The 21,323-nt window shown below is 32.6% G+C and overlaps 4 protein-coding genes across 7 annotated transcripts; all 4 read left to right on the top strand.

The window, feature by feature from the left end:
• The first annotated feature begins 89 nt into the window (after positions 1-89).
• Pdi (protein disulfide isomerase) lies at positions 90-4,547 on the top strand. Its single transcript, XM_076805357.1, has 9 exons — positions 90-386; positions 879-1,210; positions 1,480-1,617; positions 1,694-1,924; positions 2,009-2,380; positions 2,469-2,597; positions 2,678-2,764; positions 2,846-2,914; positions 4,475-4,547. The coding sequence occupies exons 1-8, from the start codon at positions 239-241 to the stop codon at positions 2,894-2,896; spliced, it is 1,488 nt and encodes a 495-aa protein (XP_076661472.1). The 5' UTR covers positions 90-238; the 3' UTR covers positions 2,897-2,914; positions 4,475-4,547.
• On the top strand, positions 4,499-6,704 carry LOC143362034 (uncharacterized). Its single transcript, XM_076801827.1, has 6 exons — positions 4,499-4,681; positions 4,754-4,907; positions 4,979-5,214; positions 5,510-5,851; positions 5,919-6,216; positions 6,278-6,704. The coding sequence occupies exons 1-6, from the start codon at positions 4,499-4,501 to the stop codon at positions 6,526-6,528; spliced, it is 1,464 nt and encodes a 487-aa protein (XP_076657942.1). The 3' UTR covers positions 6,529-6,704.
• Positions 6,705-6,802: 98 nt separating this feature from the next.
• Positions 6,803-16,270, top strand: LOC143362028 (uncharacterized). The gene is made up of 15 exons (XM_076801816.1): positions 6,803-6,998; positions 7,062-7,223; positions 7,300-7,558; positions 7,621-7,874; positions 7,934-8,093; positions 8,161-8,353; positions 8,435-8,570; positions 8,636-8,782; positions 8,881-9,145; positions 10,237-12,078; positions 12,204-12,352; positions 13,104-13,463; positions 13,726-13,881; positions 13,973-14,421; positions 14,518-16,270. The coding sequence occupies exons 1-15, from the start codon at positions 6,819-6,821 to the stop codon at positions 15,797-15,799; spliced, it is 5,994 nt and encodes a 1,997-aa protein (XP_076657931.1). The 5' UTR covers positions 6,803-6,818; the 3' UTR covers positions 15,800-16,270.
• A 1,504-nt stretch (positions 16,271-17,774) lies between these two features.
• On the top strand, positions 17,775-21,278 carry Tmx3 (Thioredoxin-related transmembrane protein 3). 4 transcript variants are annotated; one of them, XR_013084526.1, is made up of 11 exons: positions 17,775-18,004; positions 18,424-18,481; positions 18,587-18,626; positions 18,713-18,876; positions 18,956-19,139; positions 19,213-19,357; positions 19,445-19,685; positions 19,759-19,951; positions 20,040-20,232; positions 20,308-20,767; positions 20,856-21,278. XR_013084526.1 is itself a non-coding variant. In XM_076805359.1 (10 exons), the coding sequence occupies exons 1-10, from the start codon at positions 17,962-17,964 to the stop codon at positions 20,340-20,342; spliced, it is 1,287 nt and encodes a 428-aa protein (XP_076661474.1). In that variant the 5' UTR covers positions 17,775-17,961; the 3' UTR covers positions 20,343-20,774. The 4 variants fall into 4 exon arrangements, 3 of the variants coding, with proteins under 3 accessions (XP_076661474.1, XP_076661473.1, XP_076661476.1); XM_076805359.1 differs by lacking the exon at positions 20,856-21,278 and having other exon boundaries at positions 18,433-18,481; positions 20,308-20,774; XM_076805358.1 differs by lacking the exon at positions 20,856-21,278 and having other exon boundaries at positions 20,308-20,774.
• Positions 21,279-21,323: the final 45 nt, after the last annotated feature.

The following is a 21,323-nucleotide window of genomic DNA, read 5'->3' as shown; positions in this document are numbered from 1 at the left end:
TTCCACGATGAGTATGATGCCACGCATTAGCCACGATCTACCAACTGTATAGTCCTTGTACAGCATTGTACTTACTTGATCACTTTGTTCGTGTTTCTCAACATACGGTGTTGGGTGTCTTCAACATTGTAACTTGTAACGGCAGTTTTACCATTTTCTTCGGCACGATATTATCAAGTTTTTTGTGCCTATACCGTAGTATATCACAGTGAACAAATACGTTAACTTTCATTGCAAAATGAAGTTTTCTACGTTAATATTTTTAGTAATTTCTTCCATCACTGTTTCTTTTGCGAAAATCGAAACCGAAGATGCCGTCTTAGTGCTCACGAAAGATAATATCGAAGAGGCTCTTTCAAAATATGATTATTTGCTTCTCGAATTTTGTAAGTAACGCATTATTATTTCTTTATTATTAAATTTCTTCAAGATACGTTTAGATGCTCGTGAGTGTTTGTCATTTTTGCATGCAACATCCACGGTTTGATTGTAGTTGATCCAGATGCTCCGTCCGTCCACGTCATCATTTAGAAGCCGGTTTCTAAGATTAATGCCACTTGTTGATAATACCTTAATTTCGTGTTTAAGTATAAATAATTGGAACGTAATATGCATTATTTGTTTTTAGCATTCAATTTTACAATCTCTAAATTCGAAAATGTTTCCGTGTAACATGCTACCTCGGTCAATATTTGTTACGGTAATTTTTAAGTTTCTAAGAAACTTAAAATAACGCTTACATTAATTACTTTTATAGCTATGATTGAAAACGTTTCACATGTTTCTTATGATTGAAAAACTTTCAACTGTTCCTACCACCATTAAAGATTGAGTAAAACTGTTATAATTAAAGAACTTTTTTTTTCTGCAATATATAGATGCTCCATGGTGTGGACATTGCAAAGACTTGGCTCCAGAATATGCCAAAGCAGCAAAGAAATTACAGGAAAGCAATTCCCCTGTAAAATTAGCCAAAATTGATGCAACAGTAGAAACAGAATTAGCTGAACAGCATAATGTTAGGGGATATCCTACTCTTACATTTATCCGTCGAAAGTTTTCTATTGAATATACTGGTACCCGCAATGCAGATGATATTGTCGATTGGGTAACGAGAAAGATTGGTCCACCTGCTAAAGATTTAACTACAGCTGATGAAGCTAAATCATTCCTCGAAGGAAATAATGTTGCAATCATTGGATTCTTTAAGGTATTAATTATATGAGTTGGACAAAAGCTAATGATTGGAGGTGTGTGAGAACCCGAAAATGTAGAGAATTTTCAATGTTCTCGAGAGTATTTGGGATTCTCAAAATTATTTCCAATTATTTTTCAGGTTTTCGCACACGTCTAATAATGATTTATGAACACTTAGATGGCTGTCGGCGGGTCTAAAAAGATCCGCCAATAGCCATTTGCATGACATTTTTACAGATGGTTTATTATGTTGGTGTTTATTATAATTTACTGTGTTAACAGGATCTAGAATCGGATGAAGCAAAGAATTTCATGACTGTTGCCAATGCTAATGGTGATTATGCATTTGGTACGGTTAGCAACGAAGAAGTTCTTAAAGAATATAATGCTGAGTATGGTAAAGTCGCTTTATTTAAGAAGGTATTTACTTTTTTTTTATATATTTAAACTATGTATTAAGAACAATGTATCTTATTTATTTTATTGTTTGTTTTAGTTTGATGATGGCAAAGACGATTTCACTGGTGAGCTTACTGTTGAAGCACTCCAGGAGTTTGTTTCTGTACACTCACTGCCATTAGTTGTTGAGTTTAATCAATCTACTGCAACAAAAATATTTCGTGGCTCTATTAAGTACCATCTGCTCCTATGCCTTAGTAAAGAAGCCGGTCACTATGATAAATATGATGAAAGTATGAAAAAATTGGCAAAAACTTTCCGTGGAAAGGTGTGTAAACTGTCTATAAATGATGGTTTTAAATTTTAATATTCCGATTTCGTTATAATAATACACGGTTGTAATTACTTACAGGTTTTGTTTGTTACTATTGATACCGATGAGGCTGATCATTCGCGTATTTTGGAATATTTGGGAATTGAGAAGAGCGACATACCTGCCATGCGCATCATTGAACTTCAAAAGTTCATCAATAAGTATAAACCTGAGAAATCAGAAATAACCGAAGAAAATGTTGAAGAGTTTGTAACTGCATTCCTTGAAGGCAAATTAAAGAAACACATGCTTACACAAGAATTGCCTGAAGATTGGGACAAGCACCCTGTGAAAGTACTTGTTGGCACTAACTTCCAAGAAGTTGCATTCGATACTAGTAAGAATGTTTTAGTTGAATTTTATGCTCCATGGTGCGGGCATTGCAAGGAATTAGCTCCCATTTATGAAGCAGTATGTTTTGTTATAATATTATCTTTTTTTTTACATATTAGGACATTTGTGATTAAAAATTTTCAAATGTATCTTTATATATTTTTAGCTTGGAGAGAAATATAAGGACAGTGAAGATATTGTTGTAGCGAAAGTGGATGCTACTGCAAATGAATTGGAGAATGTAGAAGTTCTTGGATATCCCACAATTATTCTTTATAAGAAAGAAACTAATGAAGTAAGCATTTTATATTTAAATTAAATGCAATTTTTAATTATTATACAGCAAATATTCTCAAGTCAAATAAATTTTTTTAGGCTGTAACCTATAATGGTGAGAGAACACTTGAAGGGTTTTCCAAATTCCTCGAGACCAATGGTGCTTACAGTCAAGCTCCACAAGAAGTTCGTATAAATACCCTTTTGTTGTCAATAGTAAATTAAGTTTATAGTGTTTAATCTCAAAAACGAAAATTTTTGTTATAGATTCTAGAAGAAGATGAAGATGACGACGTGCCAAGGAAAGATGAATTATAAAGATTACATCATTAAGAAGTAAATCAAATAATTTTTCCACATCTATTTGCAGTTAATAATTTTCGTAGATTTACTCAATAGATATTAAGTCTTTGCAAACGAATACCATCAGTTGCATCAGATTTTTTAATGTATAAAGTTGTGAGTTGTCGCTATAGTGGTAAGCTGCTATAAAATAGGAATCAATAGTAGCCTGTCAGCTATTTCATAAGGAATATCGAGAATTCCTCTTACTTCAAGACTTTTCGGTGCTACACAATTCAACATAAGTTTGTTTTGCCTTTTTCATAGCAACAATTTTCTATTTTATATACGAAAAACTGATGTCAGTTCACAGTATTTGTTTACAAAGAGTTAGTATTTGTAGGAAACTTCATAATCATTCATCTTCATTTTACTAATTTCAAATTTATGTTTGTAATCGATTTTTCAATGTGTACAATTAATTGTTAAGAATTTAATTGCATTTCTCACAGTATTCGTTCATATTTTATGTTTGAGCGAATTACCCAAAATTAAATAGGCAAATGTTTGTTATTTTGGTATAAAAATATCGTTTTATTTGATATAAAAAAACATTTACAATTTTTATTTTTTTATAATTCTTTATATAATACGATTAGCATAATTTGAATGCAATACATGCTCCATATAACTCTCTAATGTGAAATATTGCACATAATTGAAGAAAAAATAGATTATTTTAGATATGTTAGATATAAAATGTATTTTACATAAATTTCTGATATGATAATTACATATACATATATGTCCAAACAAATGAACATAGGAGCCGAAACTTGTGCCACTCGTATTATTTGTGAACGTTTCTTATTCAAATTTTTTTGTATAGATTGTTTTGATATACCTACATTTATTGATTTTATACACTTAATATAGAATTATTATATATACTCTTAATTATAGCACGTGCGTGCATATAACATAATCACACTAATACCAGCAATTATTGTGCTTATTGTTATAGAGCAGGAATTTGAAAACATCGTTTTGTTAAAATTGATTAAAATCGCATTTTTATATATAGCATTTATACAACCCATGATATATACAAAGTAAAAATTATTTCAATGTTTTTCTATGTTTGACTGAGCAAGTACATAAAAAGGAATATTAGGGTATGGGAATGTCATGTAGTACGAACAGAAACTGATATTTAAGTGTTTATTATACATATATTATTGTATATATATGTATACGTTTATTATCCGTAGATATACATATATTTTTAGAATAATATGTATATATATATATATTACATATACATACATATTATTCTATAGAATCGTATTTATTTTAACTTCAATAAAAAGAATTCCAGTGGACCGTAATACAAAGTTTATTTGATAATGGTCGTCTGTAAAACAAATTTAGCACATATATCAAAGGATACAATTGAATTTGTTATAAGTATATTATAATTATGTGATCTGCATAATAAGTACAGTTAACACTTTGATTGACACGTGATTTACTTTCGGCATTATTACTCTATATCTATTTATTATTAATATTTTATTTTGTTGATCTTACTCTTTATTTCTTTTTGTTTGCTAGAAACAGCAAGATTTCATTGCAAACATGGAGCAAACATTGAATCTTTTAGCGTTGAATAAATTCTTGCACCAAACATTGGCATTCACAGAAAAAGTAAAGAATATATTAAAATCAGATTGTGAGGAAGCAATGTTTTCTTTAAAACCATGGTGCAAAAAAACTGTTACAAAACAGGAAAACAGTGGAAACTCCTGTACTTGCATCAAAGTAAGGAAATTCATAATTTGTTTTGTGTAAAGCATAATAAAATTGTGTTAATTAGTATCTTTTTCTTGAAAGTCTGAAACCGAAGTAGAAGAAATTGCTACAAACATAAGTAGAACATTGCTACAAACACAACAGTTACGAGAGAAGTTATCTTCCAATGTAATCAAAGGAAAGAAATATTTCAAACAATCTAGTGTGTCAGAAATTTATAACCCTTATGCACCTGGTAATTATATAATCGAAAAACTAGCATGTTTATTAAAAAATGAATAAAAAATAACGAAAATGAAACTTTAGGTATTAGCAACAATAATAAATCACCATTTATAGAAACAAGAAATACAAATAAAACTAATGAAAAAACTAAGAATGATACAAAACCACCTGTAACAAAATCGGGAAAAGCCACAGGAGATAAAAATTTTCTTGCTATAAATAAACGAAGCATTAAGAATATAACAGAAATTAAAAAACATAAGAATATCATTTATAAATTGGAAAATAATTTTAAATCTAATTGCTCCATAGCACAGGTAATATATTTACATATTATGTATGCATATATTGTTTTTATATTTTTTTACTGGATCTTTAAATAATAATATTAAGGATAATCTCATTGAAAATGAATATAAACTTTTATCTATACAAAATATATGAATGCACATATATGTATAATTCCAGAATTTATAAACATAATCAATTAAAAAGAACTTTTAATTAATTTTAACTTATGAAGATAAATTTAAATATATATTAAAATAAACTAGTTTCTTAAATTTATTATATAATGACTGTTTATTGATTATTACCATTTTTTCTATATAGAGTGAATATGTTAAACTTGATAGAAAATCTGGTGCAGCATCTACCATTGAATTAAAGAGTTTAATAGAAAAAATATCATCCCACTCTTCTAGTAGTATACCTAATACGAATGATGGAAACTGTCCGATACATGGTAGCATAACTTCACAAATTATCTACAAACATAATTTTATAGCCATGGATGTCGTCGATAGTATAAAAGAATTTAATATTCCTGGTGAAATAATAAAACCGCTGAAAGCTTATCATGCATATCTAAGCAGTGGATTTTCAGACAAGCCATCTGACAATAGGAAACGACAAAAAATGTGCAACTTATTTTTGATAGAATTCAATAAATTGGTAAGCAGCACTTATGGTACATTAACAAAATTATACTGTACAAAAATTAATTACACATACATTGCAGGATAATATTATACAAAACGAATCACTAGACAAGTCTGATAATGTAGTGTTACTAAGTAACTTTATATCTGAATTTTCAAATTTTTTTCTTGAATACAAAGAAATGTCTGCTTCGACTAATCTGGGAAAGACATATGCCAAATTAAATCTTATGTGGAAACAATATGATGCAAAGAAATTTGATAATTTACAAATCTGGAAATCACATGTACAAGAAACGTTATTTCATAATCGTAATATAGTAGGATCTATGTCAAATGGGATATGGAATTTAGAATTCAACTTGAGATATTTTAAAGGTATGTTTCCATTTCTCATTTTTAGTAATATTTGTACTATTCCACTTTATATTTGTTTTAGAAATCCAAAGAGTACAATGTGTACCCTATGCAAACAAGAATCGGTTATTGTCATTTTTTGAAATGATACAGCAACTACAACAAATAAAATATTTTAAAGATTTAGTTAATATTCTCTTGAAAGAAGTACTTCCCAATGTTACAACGTCTTTTGATTCAACAAAGCCAGAATATATAAAGATATATAAAATGATGTATATTCTTCATCAAGGTCTAAATCCAAAAATGCCGGTTTTAGTAAGAACTGATTAATAGAAACTTAAAAACACACTCTATAAAACTAACAATTTTTGCACTACTAACGATTATATACTTATGAATGTTACCATAGCAACTAGGAAATACTGATAGTGCTACTATTTGTATTTTATGACATTGTGAATGTTTTTACTGTAATGATTGAAATAAATGCTATATTAACTAATTTATGACTGAGAAGACTAAATAATTTCTCTAAAATTATACACAAATATAAAATTTATCTTAAAAATTAGTTTTATGTCATATGACAATCAGTATTTAAATTTGAGTATACAAGGAACATGAATTTACAGTACACTTACACAAAAAAACGATTGCAATTTGGTGGACATTGTAGCTTTTCAGATAATGAGAATGTATTGGTAGATATTAAACCAAATGCAGGATATACAAACAACTATGTTCAAGTAGACCCGTCAACTCATGGAACCCAATGTGGAAAAACATACTCTGCTCACGAAGTAATCAAATAGTAATATGATAATTTATATAAATATATTAACTAATTTATTATATATCTCCAGGTGAATACAAACACAGCAACATTCAAAGACAATAGTATGTGTCATTCCGAAGGTGGCTGGCCAAAAGATTTAAACGTAAAAGATACAGAACAAGTAGTCCGCTACAAGCGTAAAATAGAAAAAGATGAATTGTACATTCATACTATGCTCCAGTTGTTACCTGTAGTTTTATTTTTATATTTCATTTATTGTTTGCATAAATAATATTAACATTAACACTAATACAAAGTGTTTTTAGCCAATGGAACATTGTATACTACAAAACAACACTTGTAATATTTATGAACAGTACTTTAGTTACATGGAACCTGTTTCATTAACTCAAAGAGCCTATTCACGCACAGTTAATGTATATAGAGACATTTTACCAATGAAAAGACAAATAACACATCTTTCTTGGTCTCCGGATCAGGGAAATTATTTTGCAGCTAGCTACTGTAATACTGATTTCAGGAAAAGAGTAAACGATAACCCAGCGTCTTATATTTGGGATGTAGGTAAGTTAAACTGGAATTATTTAAAACAAATCAGTGTAGAAAATTGAATAATAAGTTTATAGAAAATCCAAATACTCCATGTATGACACTAAAACCATTCTGTCCAATTTTAACATTGGAGTATAATCCTAAAGATTGTAACATACTAGTAAGTGGATTAACGACTGGTCAAGTAGCTTGTTGGGATATTAGAAAAGGACCTGAACCAGTTGAAATAAGTTCAATAGAATCTAGTCATAGAGATGTATGTAATAAAGTGTTGTGGATCAATTCTAAAACTGGTACAGAATTCTTTAGCGCTTCGAAAGATGGTCAGGTAAAGTGACAATAAAATCAATGTACAGATATATGGAAAAAAAAATATATAAATTTTAGATAATGTGGTGGGATACTAGAAAATTGCAAAAATCAACAGAAACATTAGTAATAGATTTATGCAAACCCGAAGATCAAAATGTTGATAATGCGATTGGAATTTCCGCATTACAATTTGAACCATCAATGGGTACACGATTTATGTGTGGACTGGAAAATGGTAGATAAAAGGTTTTGCTATTTCATTCATTTTTTATTCTTGAATATTTATGTACTCTTGTAATTAGGTGTTGTAATTTCGGGAAATCGTAAGGGTAAAACTCCGAGTGAAAAGATTGCAACTAGATTTAAGGCACAATATGGGCCTGTTATAGGATTAGAAAGGAATCCAACGTTTTTAAAAAATTTTATTACTATTGGCGATTGGACAACCAGGATATGGTCAGAAGACTGTAAAGAATCTTGTATTACTTGGACACCGTAAACATGCTTTTTCATTTGAAACATATAATTACTGTAATGAATAATAAATGTTAAAAATGTATTTAAATTATATTTTAGTGGACATAGAAATTTTTTGATGGGAGGAACATGGAGTGTAACAAGATTTTCAGTGTTTTTTTTAATAAAAATGGATGGAACTTTGGATGTGTGGGATTTACTATTTCAACAAGATTCTCCTATTCTTAGCATAAAGGTATGCTATTTTGTTCATTATTTAAACATTGACATTGTGCATGTTCTAAACACTATGAACATTAGGTCTGCGATGAAGTTTTAACATGTATACGACCTCATGAACAAGGACAATTGGCTGCAGTTGCCAATAAAAATGGAACAACATTTCTGCTAGAATTATCAGAAGCACTGACAACAAATCAAAAAAATGATAAGCTTTTGTTCACTACTGTAAGTTTAATTGGTGTCAAATAAAAAATTAAAAGTACATATACTAAAAAAATATGGTGTTTACCATCTTATCGTACTTATATTATTGAAATGAATAGCTACTTGACAGAGAAACACGCAGGGAGAAAGTAATAGAAGCTAAAAATAGAGAGTTGAGATTAAAAATGAAATCTCTTCGAAATACCAATATAGAAATTGATTATTCTACAGGAAGTACAAAAACTGATGAAAAATTAGACTCAAAACATCTAATTCCAGATACTAATGATGCAATATTAAAAATTTGTGAACAGGAATATGAAAATGCTATAGAAACAGTAAGTGTACATTTATTGCCAAAAGTGTTGTTTAAATTAAAAGATTAATTATATGTTTTATTAGGAAACAGCAAGGCAAACAGAAAAAGATAATGAAGACTTAAATGGCAATCACCTAACGAATGGAGTAGCTAATTGAAGATTTTAATTTGTAATTTCTTCACTTATCTGATTCTTGACACTATTATCATGTTACAAATAAACCAATAAAATTTATTTAATTTTTATTTTATTAGTCGTAATTATTAGAACGTTGTAACGAGTAATTACTCTTTTAGAATAAAAATACAAGAAATAATGTTACTAGCTAAAAACTGACCAAAAATTTTAATATATCGATCGATGTGCACCCTCATACATACATACATATGTAGTAGCAGTACGTATAAATTGAACTCTTGAGCGTATATACATATGTAGGTATACCTTTCGACAAATATTAACACCTGCCGTCTGTTAGCTGTCGATGTCAACATAAACTCTCCGTTCTAAAACAGTTTACATGTTGGAATTTGATTTGCTTTGTATGTAGAAGTGTGGCAGATCGTAACTATAACTTCGTGAATTTTATTAAATAGAATCATGACATTTGAGAATCAGTTGCAATAATATAAAAACTGTATATATTTAGAAATGTGATAAGTCGTACGATTCAAATAATACAACATGCAAACGGATCTCTTACATTCCAATGAAATAGTTTTGAGTGATGCATTTAATATGGACCAATCTTATCGATACGTATGGTAAGAGGGGTAATCTCAAGAATGCTTGTACGTTTGAAGAGTCACATAACCTCTGAGAAATCGAGCCTTGCAATTGGGAAGACTGGATTGAATAATGAATGATTCTGCGTAAGACATAAAAGAAAGAAATGTAAAATCCTTCATATTATAACATAGATATTATTTCATCACCGTACAAGACATTAATGTCTTCTTACGTTCCGTTTGCTTCACCATGTTCGTTTTTGCACAAGCACATGTATTACAAGCACGCTTTTCAGCAAATATGAGGATCGCTGAACCATATATGATTCCCTTCTCACACAATATTTCTTTTCTAATGTAATCCCCAAAAAAGAAAAATAATATACACTCAACAATGTACTTTACAACATCGCAATAAGGAAATGAGTTCTACTTCTAACCATAATGAACAAACCTCAAGCTTTTAATTTAAACAGCAAAACTATGGAATTAACATTACAAAATACATTGGCGAGGAGAAAAAATAGACGACGCGAAGACGAAGCGAATTCGTATGTGATCAATAATAGTAAATCGCATTCCAAAAATGACAACGTCGATATTTTATCCGAGGATTCCGTTTCCACGGATAAAACGATCATTTCAAGGAATGCAGAGAAACCTGTGAAAATATTCAATCCTAACGGGACACATAGATTCGATAACGCAGGTTCTACAGATTTAGACGAGTTTGCATCAAAATCACTGAACGTTGTCGTCGATGTGCACCGGGAATATAAATCAGAGAAGTCTGACGAACGTCTGGATCGAACTAAAAATTCCGAAAATCCCGAGGGTTCCAGAATGTTTTCGAAAACCAAAACTTTTCGCGACAGGAGGAACGAACGTCAGAAATTTCGTCAGGTTAAAGGGCAAACTATCAAAAAGGTGCACGACGACATAGAGATCGTCAACACGGCAAATACGATAGAGGAGTTCGACGGGTCGTCGACGGTGAAAGAGGCTGAGAGAAGGGAACGAAAATCGTTCGAGAAAAACAACGATCAATTTTCTTCCACCGAAAAGAAATTGCACAGTAAAGGAAAATGGGGGACGCTGCAACATCGGATGGACGATCCGAAAAAGCCGCCACGGAAACGATGGTCGAAAGACACTTCTGTGATTCGGTTGCCGGAAGCGAGGAGCGGTTCCTGGGCGTTGTCCACCGAAACTAAGCTTCCGTTACGATCCCCGAAAGACACGAACCAAAAATCGTTCTCGACATACGACAACACGGCGTTCGTCTCGGACGACGAGGAAATACTCAGGATCGAGACCGATTACAACGACCGGGAGAATATGAAAATCGAGATGAAGGAGTTCACGAACGAAAATTTCGATGACTCGATGCTCTCGTCGCGCGATAGAGGAATACCAGAGGCGGCTGCTATCACTATCGAAAACTTAGACGAATCGGAGAATTCAAATTTCGAACGGTTTGAAACACCTAGAAAAAGTCGGTTGCAAAATAACGACGGTTACAGCGAGCACGGAAACCGCGCGATATCGAAAAAGGGAGTAAGAGATTCGGATGAAATCGATCATGATAGATCCGATAATTCGATCGAATCGCAGACCTTGGAAGATGTGACCGCGAGGTCGAATTCTCAATCCCCTGAGGAAACATTGATGAAACATCGACGTTCCACGAATAAACGGAACAGAGGGACGAATAAAAAGCATTCTATCGATAGTGAGGATTATTCTAGTCAAGCTTTAATGTCCACGACTGAGGACGATGATCTAGAAGCGGGATCTAGAACGTCGGGAAATCGTCGTGGATCGAAAAGCGAAAACGTAAAAAGGAAAATGTCGAAAAATGTTTCTAGCTCATCTCTGACTAGTCCGCGTCCTAATATGGCGAAGGGGGGCTCAAAGAGGAAGAAAGAAAAGAAAAATGGCGTAAAGTGCATTTCCGTTGTGATCCATAGAGCGGACATGTTGGAGATCGATTATTTGACGAAACATCCAATGGTGAAAGTTCACATTGTGAACGCCGAGACGGGGAAGTATTTAAAAAATGGGTCCAGTACTTATTTGCAGCCAATAGTCACCAGTAAATTTGATTTCAAAGAAAATAGGTCCATTGTGCCCGTGTGGGAAGAAGAAATCGTCTTCGAGCATGATTTCGATTCGCTGCTCAAGACCGATAACGATCAGGTCGTGATCTTATTTGAAATCATCGATCTCTTAGGCTTCGCCGAGGCTAGCTTCAATTATGATAAATATGGCAAGTTTTGCGATATTGCCTAGTACAACTTTTAAGATAAATTCACTATTTTGGGAACTGTTTCGTTCCCAAAGTTTGTAATATGCAGACTCATTTTGAAATGATTTTACAAATGTTGCACGTAGGTCACGAAGGTTGTTGGTACAAGATTGCTTGGGCTTTCCTGAAACCTGTTGGAAGAAGCAATGTCGTTCATATTAATCGAAAAGTTAGATTACAATTATACAAATGTCGCAAGACCATGAGAAAGATTGAAAGATACCATACATGCGAAGTAAGTGATTTTGGACGTGACTGCTTGTTGTGACAAAGAGTATAGCCGGATAAGGAGGTCAAAAGTGCCCCCAAAACCAAAATGAAATTGCAATAGTCCATTCCATAGCTTATACGAAGAAAATACTTCAAATTTTCAACCCTGTACCAAAGAAAATCAGATTTTTCCGCGATTTCTCTTATCCTCTTCAATTAAAAAATCTGAAAAAATTATGTGTTAACAACCATAACGAGATGCCGAAATTGTGAAAATATAAACTTAGTATCTCAAAACTTCTACAAGAAATCGACATTTCAAAAGATTTTTTATTTTTTAAAATTTGGTTTCGAAGCTAAAAATTCTGAAAAAAATCATAGGTGTGCATTCTAACAGCTCAAATATGACTGATTTTTTTCAGAAGTTTCAATTAAAGAGGATAAGAGAAATTACGGAAAACTGGATTTTCTTTGTCACTCCATTTCTACCCCTCATGGCGACATACAGGGTTAAAAATTGGCACAAAGTATTTTCTTTGGATAAGGTATCAAATGACCTACTGCAATTTCAATTTGGTTTACCTGGGCACCTTTGACCACCTTATCCGGCTATACCCTTTGAAGATCTTTTTATTTTATGTAAAACCAGTACATACAAAATATATTCCAGTCCTATGTTAATCATAGAAAAAAGGTTTTCAGAAACCTACACACATAGATCATCGCACAAATAACTCTCATATGAATTAAAAATAAGTTTTTAATTAATTTATTAGGTGTACACATGGTGGAAATCAAGTGTCAGAGAAAAATATCCTAGCAGTTTATTCGTCACGATAATGTCGACCGATCCGCCTAAATTGGAACCGGTTCTCTATCAACAACTATCATTAAATGAACTGTCGTTATCCGACACACGTACAGAGTCACAGAAGGTTTCAAACCATACCCCGAGTTCTATAGATTTACCAAAGTGGTCGCGATTATCCGCCCAATCTTGCAAAATACCGAACGAGATTACCTTTGAGACTGAAATCAGCGAAAACGGATGCTTCTTTGTCGCTTTCAGCAACAATGGCAAATATTTAGCTTGTTGTCATTCCGAAGAACACAATTATTCAGTGATCGTTTACGAGGTAAAATATGCTGGTACGCGTGAAAATTGCAGCATCGGGAAAATAACTGAATTTATTTCCGTTTTCGATCTACATTTCATTGATAAAAGTATACCGTCATTTTGGGCGAGTTTAGGCGTCGTGGTTGGTTGAAATTTTAGTCATTTCACTCCTTTCATTTTCTCAATGTTGTAATTTCCATACGCAACCGTATTGATAACGTCTCTGTACATTTATTCGCATCGTTTGTCAAAAATATTAGAGGCTCATTTACTGTCGTCAGATCGAGACGAAGAAAATTCACGTGCGGTTCTCCGGGCACAAGAATTTCGTTTACTCTTTACATTGGTCCGAGAACGACAACCATCTACTTTCCGTCTCGTCGGATCAAACCGCTCGTATATGGGACGCACAGAATCAAATAATACAGCATGCGGAAGTAAGGGGTTTTTCGCAAAAAAATTTCTTTGTTGCGCAGAAGCAGCTGTGCTTCGAGATTGAAATGCAAATAAATGAAATTAATGTAACAGATGATGCCGCACCCTTCGTATGTCTACTGTGGCAAATTCGATCCCGAAAGTGCTGCGATCGTGGCAACCGGATGCTACGATCGTACCGTTCGCATCTGGATGCGTGACAAAAGATCGAAAAGCCGAGATCTCTGTCAAGAATTGGAGGGACACGAAGGATTCATAAATGCCATGTGCTTCCAAAAGAATAGCAATCTATTAACCGCGGACAGCGTTGGGATAATCATTTTGTGGACAGCGAAGAAAAGTCGGAGCAAGTCGACCCGCAAAGAGTGGCACATATCGCGCAAGATAAAAGTCAAAGAAATCAATGGTGTGATCATTAACACCATACTTTTGCACCCATTGGAGTCCAGGCTGCTTGTCCATTCGAGGAACAGTGGATTACGGATGTTGGATCTGGCGACTGGCGTTGTGTTGCAAAGATACAACGGAATAAGCAATCGAAGGTATCCCCGTTTAAAAAACTTTGTATCTTCTGTCGCGTGAAATAATTAATTACTATAGCTAATTAAACAATATTTTCATTGGAATATTTGTTGTAGGATACAATCGATAGCGTGTATATCTCCGTGTGGCGGTCTAATCTTTTGCGGGGGCGAAGATTCCACGTTGAACGTTTGGAATTTGGAAACCGGAAGTCTCCTAGCGAAGTACAGTTTCGATCGGAATTTACGAGCGGTGACTTGCGTGGACTATCATCCGTACGACCACATGTTAGTCTTCTCAACTTTCGGTAGTCCAGCTTCGGTAAAAATTTTGAAATTCAACAGGGAAATGAACGGGGAGGACGTAGGTTTGAAGCTGCTAGAAGACGGTAGAACGAGAACGTACGTCGGCGAAACGTCTGTAAGAGTTCTGAATACTCCTGCGATGGCTAGAGAGAGATCAAGGTCGAGCAGCAGAATACAAACACCGGAGAACGTTCTGAAAGAAAAGAACTCGCAATTCGGTGCAAGCGGTAAATTGAACACCGACGAGTCGCTCGATAAAGATACGAAGTACACCGACGCAAAATTGAAGCTCATGCGGTTGAACGAAACCGAGGAGACCATGAAGAATCGCAGCGCGAATCGTTTGTACAACATTATAGAGAAGATCGACAGGATTCTATCGAACACGTCCAGATCCTCCTCCGGCGACATAGAGTGCGGAAAGAATGTTCCCTTTGTTCGGGAGACGAGCAAAGACAGGATTTTTACGATTCAGAACGAAAATGTGGAAAGAAGAAAGACGAAAACGGAGAAGAAGAAATCGTTCGCTTATTTGAGCGGCGACGACTGTTCGAACTCGTATTTTGAATCGAGCACGGCCAGTAGCGCGAAACCGACAAGGAAAGTCGTCGAGTCAAAACCGATGAGAAAATCAAGAGACTGGAAAGATAGATCCCAAAGCGCGAAGGTGTTAAAGAGTAACGAGGTGTACGAAGACGAAGTCTTGAAGACTTTTTCCGACAGCGCCGCGAATTATCGAAGGAATAAAGCTCGCGGTACAACAAAAAATATGGAGACTTCTTTTACTGTTCCGACCGAGGAAAAGAGAATGAAACCGAAGGAATTTTTGAAACCTAGTCACTTTAGTAACGATTCCTCGAATTCTTCCAGAAGTGCCGGAACGTATGTTGTCGAAGGGGGAAACGCTAATGGGAACAAGGACGAAGGTTCGATTAAATTAATTGAAAGCGAAGATTTGATCGAAAATGACACGGACAACGATGTGAAGGAGATACGTCCAGGAAGCGACAGCTCGGTGATGAGCAACGCGACTTTTACTATTGAAAACGAAGTGCCTGTTCCATTACCTAGAAGAAAGAAAAATCTTTCTTGAAGTAGCTTCTTTGTAGAAGTATACGATACTCCGCAAGGTTAAAGGGTTGCTCTATAACCGAAAAATTGTCGATCTTTATTATCTTTTTACTTTGTGTAAACAAATATTACCACAGTCTGTCTCAATATTTTAAAGAAATTTAAATTGAAAATTGTTTATTCTAATTTGAATGATTATAAATTTTATCTATTCAAATACCGACAGCGCACTTTTCAAGTAATGAGGACAGATAGAACAGATAAAGATAAACAATTTTTCGATTGTAATTCGATGATCGTTTAATTTTGTGGAATAGTGTACTATTTATATGAAAAGAATATTTTGTAGTAAGATTAAGTGATTATCCGTGCAATAAATTAGCCTTCATTATTTCTCCTAAATGTATTCTTTGCAAATAATGTAAGTAGCATCAAGCTACTGTGAGTTTTGTAATTTTTATAATAATGTGGAGCTAGTGAGAAATTGTGTTTATAAATATATATTATTTGAACGAAAATGTGTTTCTTTGTCTTAGAAACAAACATACAGATTATATGGTATGAAGTGAGATAAATAATTATCGATTCCATATATACGTAAATTATTTGTGCCTTATTGAAACAATGGGACATTTTTTTAGAGGAATATATAAGTTTCTAACTAGAGTAATTATACTTCCTTTGCTATATTTAATGTATCTATACTCCACTTTTTTAATCATTTTGCTTAATACATCGTTTACACTTTCTTACTTAATTTTGTTTGAATTAATTGATGTCCCTGCACTATATGTCGAATACTATGAAACAGGAGAAGAGGTACGCAATTTTTTTCTCGAAAAGATAAAACGTTTAAGATAAGACTCCAACAGCTTCCAAAATTTTATTTTTTAAATATTTTTAAATTTATTTATTAAAAAAATTATTTTTTCAAAAACGGTTACTTTATCTTTTTGTCGTGTTAGTAATGTCGCCTGCAGCTTTGGAATATGTAAAGTTTAATCGGTCTGACATGTTTAAGGACTTGTCAAAAATAAAAAATATGGCTTTACCGATTTACTCCTAAATTCACAGACTAGAACTTCGTTTGTGGTTTCATATAATTATAAAAAGTGAATATCGTGAGAAGGAAATAAAAATGGGCAGTGTACTGACAAGATTGGCTACCATTGCCGTCACCATAATTTTTTATCCTTTTCTATTTCTATGCTACGCGTACATCCTCTTCGTTATGATTATCTTTAACATCATACATACGTTCTATGTTTTTCTTTTAATGTTGCTCAGCGATAGCACAATTACCGATTAAGATTTCATTATGAGTGGGTTAGTATATTTACAATTAAAAATATCGATAGAGATTCGATGATTTCCCTACAAACGAATCATGGCGGCGTCTACTTTACGATATCCTTTTCAGGATTCGGATGAGGTTGGGTCCAATGTAGAAGCGGAAGATACGCTTGAGTCAGAAAATTTGTAAATGCATGTAACAATTACATGAAAGAAACAGAAGAAGCGTGTAATTTTATTCGAACTTGTCCGAATATCAAATACAATTCATACAATACACAAAGCCCTGATCTTTGTAAATGTTAATGTTAGTTTCTATTAATATTCAACTCACCAGTTGTTCTACACCGAAGATTATTATTGAAATGTATCGGTTGGCACGTATACAACTTGGAACACTGAGCAAATTAATATCGCGCAAAATTATACAATTAATATAATTTATAAAGCTGTACTTCGATACAACTAAATTTGTTGCGTATGACTATTTATTGGTTTCTGTAAGAAAGTATAAATATTTTGATTTGTGTCGAGCCTTGGGTTCGTAGTTTCTGTTTAATAAGTCGTTTAAAAATATGCACCTGCCAGAAACCACTTTGAATTTGCAATTTGTGCACTTTTTGAATCCCCTCTTCATGCGGTGCTTTACATATGCACGCAGTTATTGTGTGTAAAGCGCAGAACTCAGCAGCAGTTCAGTAGAAGCCGGTATGAAGACCGTGTGGCGTTGTGCAACGAAAACATGGTAGAAATGTACTGGAATTTGTCGTGTGCGTGGAAATTTGACAGCTAAAAATGATAACTGTTGTAATCGTGTGGAAATAAATTATGTGTGACATTCTAGATTAAAACGGGAAAAAGCTTCGTCCATTTAACAATCTTTTTGCCGCAATGGTAACATTAACGAAATTCGTGCTCATCGCAACTGTTTATGGTAAGTATACCCGTCAACGCTAATTATTTGTACAAGATAATATAGGTCGCACATTAATTTCGAAAATATACGTTCGTAATCCGTTATATTATTTCATAACCTTGACCACTATCGATCGATAATTTACTAATGTCACGGAACACTTTTAATTTGATTTTGTCTTTGAAGTCTATTTATCAGAGGGATGGAGTTTGTTTTTGTCTCGAGGAAAGTATTTGAAGTAGCATGTTTTTTCGTAAATGTATTTTATTGTGAGAAAGTAAATGTACCTTTAAATTTATATTTTCTCTTCATTTATTTGTTTAATATTAACAATTTCCTTCGATAATTAGTTGTGGCATTAGCTACTTTAGATACAATATTTTTTATTTTGTATATCACATGGTAGATACAATGTCCACTATTAAAATGTAATGTAGCTTTTTCAGGAATTCTCACACATATAACGGCATCACGTGTACTTGAATTAAGTGACAGGTGTGAAATACTCATAATTATACCATATAACACTATTATTTAACATATAAGTATATATTTATTATATTTATACACATATATGTATTTATTAACTTTCTTTTTCAGATTCTTGGATATTCATAAAGATGGACAATGGCTAGTAATGGTATAAAAATATTATGAATCATATACATATATTAAATCCGAGGGTAAAGTTATTATGTATGAAGTTAAAATTCTCTTTGTTTTTAGATGTATGCACCATGGTGTGCACATTGTAAAAGAGTGGAACCAATTTGGGCACATGTAGCGCAACACTTACATGCAACATCGATACGCGTAGGGCGCATTGATTGCACTCGATTTAGAAATGTAGCACAAGCTTTCAAAGTCAAAGGATTTCCAACCATTCTATTGTAAGAAACAAAATGACCTATGTATAGTCCTCACTTATAAGAGTAGACGTTTACAAGAATATTACTTGTTTGTGTGTAGTTTAAAAGGAGAGCAAGAGTTTGTATATCATGGAGACAGGACAAGAGAGGAGATAGTCAAATTTGCATTAAGAGTGAGTGGTCCACCAGTTCAAGAGATAACAAAAACTCAAAGTTTTGACACAATTAAAAAGGAACGTGGCTTATACTTTTTGTACGTTGGCGAGAAAGTTGGACCATTATGGGTAAGGCTGCAATGTAATTTTAATTAAAATGATACTGAAAGGTCATTGAGTAACAGAAAGTAAATATGTACAGGAATATTACCACAAGACTGCAGATGTGTTCCAGCCGCATGCATTTTTCTATCATTCTCATCCAGGTGTTGTTAACAAACATGCTCCAGTAGAAAGTGTTCCAGCATTATTTGTTTATAAAGAAAATTCTCATTACAATTTTACTGGTAAGGTTAATGAAAACACCAAATAATATCATCGTATTTATATGTAGAGCTGTAAGAATTAATGTTGGCATACACGTTTTTCCTCAGGTCATACTACAAGTGATATAGGAAAGTTGAATGAGACGTTATACAAGTGGATAAACGCGGAACGTTTTCCTACATTCCCGAAAGTAACAAGAGGAAATATAAATCAACTCTTTTTAACAAATAAAAATTTGGTTTTAGCAGTTGTGGAAGAGAATCAGTTAGAGAAAATACCCCCACACATGATGCAATTTAAAGACATGGTGGAGTCTATAATTAAAAGTAAACGAGAAAAATATCACGAGTAAGTTATGCTAATATAATTTACATGTTGTTTATCTTGATCAAACTTTAATCACAGTTCCTTCGTTGACTAGCCATTTTCAGTTTGGTTGGATAGCTAGTCCTGAACTAGTCAATAGTATAGCTATGATGGTTCTTCCTTTACCAAGTTTAATTGTTATTAACACTACGACAAATCATCATCACATTCCAGAAGATGAAACAGAAAAATTAACGCCTCATGTGATAGAGTTGTTCCTAGAGCAAATTCGTAATGAAAACGCTCCGGTAAACAGAACATTACTTTGGCATATTTTGTAAATTTAATTGTCTTCTCCGTATAAAAACAAATTGAAATCAAGATATAAATTTTCAGCGATATGGTGGAAACAGTTGGCTAATACATATTTACAGATCATGGTTCGAATTAAGAACAACTCTTGCTGCAATGTGGATGGGAAATCCCATCTTGACAATTGTGGTATTTGGTTTACCAGCTGGCTTTTTATCATTGATATGTTATGGAATTTGTTGTCCAGATATTTTAGTTGCAAATGACGAAGAAGACGGTAAATATAACTTATGTTTAAGTGTTAATTATATGTTTATATCGTTTTCTTTTTTAACATTAAATGATTTTACAGAACAATCAGGGGCAAATCATATGAAGAAAGACTAAAATGTTTTAAGCTACTATTATTTTTATTAAATAATTTTGTGAGTCTCTGTCATGTGAAGATATATTTATTTTTATTTAATATTTTATGATCTCTAATTTTAATATGATAAATTTTCCAAAATTTAAATCGAATTATTCAAATCATAACATTTTGCGAATGTTGGTATGATTATGTTCATTATTTATGGTCATTGTAGTAAGTATGCAGTGGAAGAATTGTATGAATTAGATAGTGTAATAATAATTAATCCTCGTCCGGCGATCAATACCAACAATATTAAAAACTAAATAATTTTTCAACTTAAACATTAAACAATAATTTGTCTACTTTTACAAAATATACACGTAACATTCGATATCCATTATGGGAATATATTCAGTGTTACTCTGTATTTATTATTACTGTTTCACGTGATCTGTTACACGTTGTACTTTTCAGTCTCTTTAATATCATATTACCAGAAAGTATATGTTATAAAAATTTGTTCTTCTACATTCGAAATATCGGTGTAGCTGTGAAAAAATGAAGAATATCTGTACATCGCCGGATAAGGGGTAAAAGAATCTTAAATAAGTAGAATGTTCATAAGACAATACAAATCATACAATTAAACGAGCTTTCTTAAACCTTGTGAAAGAACTTGTCTCGTATTATAATTTTAAATAAAACAGATATATAATATATTAAAGAATTCCAAAAAAGTATGAATTGAACTAATTGAATTGGAGTTTTTTATTGAATTTAAAAAACTACAGTGTACATTTTTTTTTATATGAATGTAGCGAATGAAATGTTTCATGCAATCACAAATACATGTAAATCATTATTTAAACATTTTGAATGGTTCATTCAAAGTATAAAGGTTTTTTCAAGAAAAATATTATGCGTTTTAAATGTGTATTTACTTATATTTAATAAAGAAAATGGTAATACTATGAACGTTTTTTTAATAATATACAAATCAAAGTTTATTAAAACTA

The sequence above is a fragment of the Halictus rubicundus genome, chromosome 2 (assembly GCF_050948215.1).
Source record: "Halictus rubicundus isolate RS-2024b chromosome 2, iyHalRubi1_principal, whole genome shotgun sequence".
NCBI lineage: Eukaryota > Metazoa > Arthropoda > Insecta > Hymenoptera > Halictidae > Halictus > Halictus rubicundus.
This window is presented reverse-complemented; position numbering and strand designations above follow the sequence as displayed.

Excerpts from the sequence above, each read along its gene's own strand:
- LOC143362034 (XM_076801827.1), top strand. The coding sequence starts at position 4,499 with ATGGAGCAAACATTGAATCTTTTAGCGTTGAATAAATTCTTGCACCAA. Across the intron at positions 4,908-4,978 it reads TTATAACCCTTATGCACCTG|GTATTAGCAACAATAATAAA; the intron begins GTAATTATATAA and ends ATGAAACTTTAG. Across the intron at positions 5,215-5,509 it reads CTAATTGCTCCATAGCACAG|AGTGAATATGTTAAACTTGA; the intron begins GTAATATATTTA and ends TTTTCTATATAG.
- Pdi (XM_076805357.1), top strand. The coding sequence starts at position 239 with ATGAAGTTTTCTACGTTAATATTTTTAGTAATTTCTTCCATCACTGTT. Across the intron at positions 1,618-1,693 it reads AAGTCGCTTTATTTAAGAAG|TTTGATGATGGCAAAGACGA; the intron begins GTATTTACTTTT and ends TGTTTGTTTTAG. Across the intron at positions 1,925-2,008 it reads CAAAAACTTTCCGTGGAAAG|GTTTTGTTTGTTACTATTGA; the intron begins GTGTGTAAACTG and ends AATTACTTACAG.
- LOC143362028 (XM_076801816.1), top strand. The coding sequence starts at position 6,819 with ATGAATTTACAGTACACTTACACAAAAAAACGATTGCAATTTGGTGGA. Across the intron at positions 9,146-10,236 it reads GTTGTTTAAATTAAAAGATT|TTCTACTTCTAACCATAATG; the intron begins AATTATATGTTT and ends TAAGGAAATGAG. Across the intron at positions 12,079-12,203 it reads CTTCAATTATGATAAATATG|GTCACGAAGGTTGTTGGTAC; the intron begins GCAAGTTTTGCG and ends TGTTGCACGTAG.
- Tmx3 (XM_076805358.1), top strand. The coding sequence starts at position 17,962 with ATGGTAACATTAACGAAATTCGTGCTCATCGCAACTGTTTATG. Across the intron at positions 18,877-18,955 it reads GGATTTCCAACCATTCTATT|TTTAAAAGGAGAGCAAGAGT; the intron begins GTAAGAAACAAA and ends GTTTGTGTGTAG. Across the intron at positions 19,358-19,444 it reads TTCTCATTACAATTTTACTG|GTCATACTACAAGTGATATA; the intron begins GTAAGGTTAATG and ends GTTTTTCCTCAG.